The 3964-nt window shown below is 63.6% G+C and overlaps 1 protein-coding gene across 4 annotated transcripts in view; it reads right to left on the bottom strand.

Moving 5' to 3' along the window:
• The window catches only part of ARHGAP44 (Rho GTPase activating protein 44), a 141218-nt gene that overhangs the window by 1394 nt on the left and 135860 nt on the right, over positions 1 to 3964 (bottom strand). For 3 of the 4 annotated variants that reach the window (XM_033422839.2, XM_033422840.2, XM_049702238.1), the window contains one exon: positions 3401 to 3781. In XM_033422839.2, the coding sequence (XP_033278730.1) occupies positions 3401 to 3781 (381 nt within the window). Of the gene's footprint in view, positions 1 to 2143; positions 2193 to 3400; positions 3782 to 3964 lie in introns of all 4 variants that reach the window. The other variant, XM_033422841.2, reaches the window with a different exon arrangement.

Raw genomic sequence — 3964 nt, 5'->3', positions numbered from 1 at the left:
CTGGAAGGCGGCAGAGAGAGGCACTGAGGGGGCTGCCCACCCCCGAGGCGCGAGGAGCGGGCAGGGCTTCGGTCACGGAAGGGCCAGCGTGTCTGGGGGCCGCCGCGGCACCCACCACATCGCAGGGGTAGGGCAGGGCCGGCCTGCTTTGCCTGTGGACCCAGACGTGCAGATCCTGTCCGTGGGCCAGCTTGCCAAGCCGGGTCACGTGACACTTAACACCCATAAAAGAAGGATGCTCCTGGCCGGGTCTCTGGTGACACCTTCTGGGGAATTTCAGGGCTGCCTTTAGTTCCCTAAAGTCTGGGGGGCTAGGGTTACAGGCTGGGGAGACAGCCTTCCCCCAAGTGTGTGAATGAGTTGGGGGGGACCTTGCTCAAGACCACGAATGGTACCCTTGGGGTGGCTGGTGGAGGCAGGGCGGGGTCCCCCCTCAAGACCCCAGAAGTAAGGGGAGCAAACTGCTCCCTGACTGTGGGCACCCCGCCACCCTGGCACTAGGGAAACCACTCACCTCCAGTTACACCCCTACTGGGGGCACTTAAGGAGGAAGGTCCCTGAGGCAACAGGCTCGGCGTCTGTCCAGACCTCGGCTGGCAGCTCAGTGCAGGCCAGGCCACGGGGCTGCGGGGCCTGGAGGGGCGGCTGCCCCCAGGCGGGCACCGGACAGCTGCTCCCTGAGTCCTTGGGGGCCGCAGGGGGCTCAGGGGACCCTGGCATCCTTTGCTCAGGCCTGTTCCTCCCTCCCAGGCCTGCTCAGCCTCTGACCTCCACACAGCCTCGCTGTCCCTGGGCAGCGCGCTGTCCCGACTGAGGACACGCAGCTGGACGGGGAGCAGCCCTGGGCCAGACGGGGTGGGGCACCCCGGTTTCTGCAAAGCGAACATGCCGCCCAAGGAGGACCACCGCAAGCGGACATTCAGACACTGTCCTCAAAGACACACAAACATGGACGCTCTGGGACACCTTCTCTCTCCACCCAGCCCCCAAACGGTACCCCCGGACGAGCAGAGCCTGGGGGTCTGCCGGTGACTCACCACCGGCCTGGAAGGGCAGCACAAGCCCCGGGGCTTGGATTCTGGATTCAAAGTTCAGTCCCTGTGGCCAGGGGAGCGTAACCCCGGGCGGTTTCCTACCCTGCCTGGGCCTCAGCAGTCACTGGGGGGATAACAGGCGGGAAGGTGCCTGCAGGTGAAGCAGGTGAAGGATGTGCAGCCCCGAGGCGAGCTGCCCAGCTGCCATCCTGGCCGCTCCCTTGGACACCTGAGCCAAAAGGCGACTCAGGTAGCCTAAGCCTGGGGCGGGGAGAAGGCCCACTGGCTGCCGGGAAAGGGGAGGCCTGTCTCTCTGTCAGAGGCCCCAGAAGGGCCTGTCCCGGGGCCCGTGTGGGCGCCGGACGCCCTGGAGCTGTGGCTGTCAGGGGTCTGCAGCCCGCAGCTCAGCAGCTTCCCTGGGGGGACTGGGGGGGACCCTCCCCTGCTTTGCTCTGGCTGCCCCTTTCTGACTGAGGCCAAGACACTTGCTTCCTCCGGCTTCCTTCCTGTTCTTGCCTTAGTTTTCCTTTTGAGCATCTACTTACAGGAGGAGGAGACCAGGCAGAAACTGGTAGCAAAGGCTCTCAGAGTATTTCATTGAGTGGGACAGAAAGGCCCTGGCTGGCTCTATACACTGGGGAAAAACAGCTCAGGGTAAATTCTAGAACGAACACTATGGACCCTTCAGGATTTGCCAACCGTCCTAGCCGGAGCTCAGGCTCCAGGCCCCGCGGTGGAGGATGCAGCCATGGCACCACGCGGGTCCTGTCCCTGGGGCCCTTCCCTGAACCAGGGGTGCACATGCACCTCCCCGACACTGGGCACCTGTCGGTAGCAGGTCAGCCAGTGACACAAGGACACATGGGATGAGGGACAGGGCTGTCACCCCCTCAATCTAAACCAAACTGGGTGGGGGGAGCAGCTGGGATTAGGTGACTGGCCAGAGAAGGGGAGGGAGGCCTGTTTCTCCCCCATCTCCTCCCTCAGAAAAGAAAGGAGGAGGCCACTGAGCCTCAAGGCCGCGGAGGCTGCCGTGCAGGTCGGGGTGCATGCAGAGCGCGGGGCTGCGGCCTGGCTGCGAGCGGAGGGGCGAGGCCGGGACCGCTTACCCTGGAATCCCCCTCACGTATCCACAGCTGCGGCCCCCGTGTCACACAGCTGCGAGGACACAGCGACAGGATTCAGAGAAAGGAATAAATACGATGAGACGAATGGAACAGACCATGCCCAGCATCACAGTCAGACGGACCACAGTAAACCATCACCGACCACGCGGCTCAGACCCCCGCCCGCCCTGCGGGACTACGGGCCAGGCTGCCGCCGCCAGAGGACATCGGGACAGGACAGACGGGGCACGAGATGACTACTAAAGGGCAGTCGCTCTGAGCCGGGCAGGAGGGAAGGGGGCCGTCACACCTCCCCTGGGCCCCTCCCATCCATCAAGGGCTCCTCTAGAACCACCAGCGGGAAGTGGCGCTCACTGGTTACAACATTTCCTTAGCTTTGTATAAGCCTCAGGGTGGATGGAGCAACGGGACCTGCACCGTTTATCACAGCAAAGATAGAGCAGCCGCATCACCGGACGGCCTCTCGGCACAGTGTGTGCCTCCGCCCCACCGCGCACGCGCGCCGGGCCGGCCCTTCCTGCGCAGCGAGGCGCAAAGCCCGCAGGCTCACCTCCAGCTGATGGAGGGGAAAACGGCACGCCTGGAGAGGGACGTGGCGGCAAAAGCACGACCCGTTAGAAGTCCCAGGGCACCCGGGACCCAGGGCCAAACTGCTCTCTCAAGAGTGTGTGTGTGTATCTGGTGTACATGTGTGTGATGTGTGTGTGTATGTGGTGTACATAAGTGTATGTGGGGAGTGTGTGTGTGTTATGCTTACACACTTTCCTGGAGGAAAACAGCTCGTCTTTGACTTTAAATTTAAAGCAAAACTAAATTTAGTCCTCGTGGGCTTCTCCAACCAGGGGGCAGCATCTTTTCTGAAACTGACCCCTTTCTAAACACGTATTGCTAGAAAAAGTTTTCTAATAAGACTTCTTTAGCGAAGAGGGAAAAAACAGCCTCTGCTCTGCCATCACAATACAGCCACCCTGCAGCAGCCCCTCTAGGACGCAGGGTGCTCAGCCCCCAGGTGAAGAGTAGGACCAGAACCCTGGGCTGGCGGGTGTTCAGCTGGGAGAAATCCCCCAGGGAGCCCCCCCCCCGCCCCCCCGCAGGACAACCGGCCACCAGGGCTTTCCACGGCCTCACGGGGGCTTCTAAGGAGACCAGCCCGGGTGCCACACGCGTGGCACAGCAGGACCATCCCTGGCAAGCAGGGTGCACTAAGGCTCACGGAGACGCTGCACGCGTGGCGGTTACCTGTGGACATGCTCTCCCCGGGGGACACACCGTCCAGCGCGGGTTGCTCAGCAGACTGCGGGCTGGAGGCTGTGAGGCTGACGGCGGGTGGCTCGGGGGGCGGCAGCGTGGGCCTCTGCCGGGGCTTCGGGGTGGGCCGCGACTTGCTGAGAGCGCCCACGAAGCCGGAAGGGGAGGCCAGCGGGGGCGCCGCAGCCGCCGGGGAGAGCTGGCCCGAGGCCAGGGAGTACCCCGGGGGGCAGCTCAGTCCGTAGGGTGATGGGGTGCTGGGGGGCGTGGGGGACAGGCTGAGTGGGGACGGCTGGCCGGCAGGCGTCTCAGGCAGGGACCCCGGCTGGCCAAAGGGGACCTTGGGCGGAATGGGCGCCAGCTTCTTGGACACTGAAAGAGGAGGCACAGAACACGGGGTTCGGTGACACCCATCATCCCTGTGGCTGCCAGCGAGCTCCCCCCTGCCTCCACCCCCAGCTCCTGCCACGCTGAGAGCAGCCAGCACCGTTTCTTAACATTCACCTAGAACCGCATATCCGCCCATCTGTTCACTCATTTCTCCTCCTCTCCCCT

Source organism: Orcinus orca, chromosome 19, assembly GCF_937001465.1.
Source record: "Orcinus orca chromosome 19, mOrcOrc1.1, whole genome shotgun sequence".
In the NCBI taxonomy this organism is placed as follows: domain Eukaryota; kingdom Metazoa; phylum Chordata; class Mammalia; order Artiodactyla; family Delphinidae; genus Orcinus; species Orcinus orca.
The sequence above is the reverse complement of the archived record's forward strand: the minus strand, read 5'-3'. Positions and strand labels throughout refer to the sequence as shown.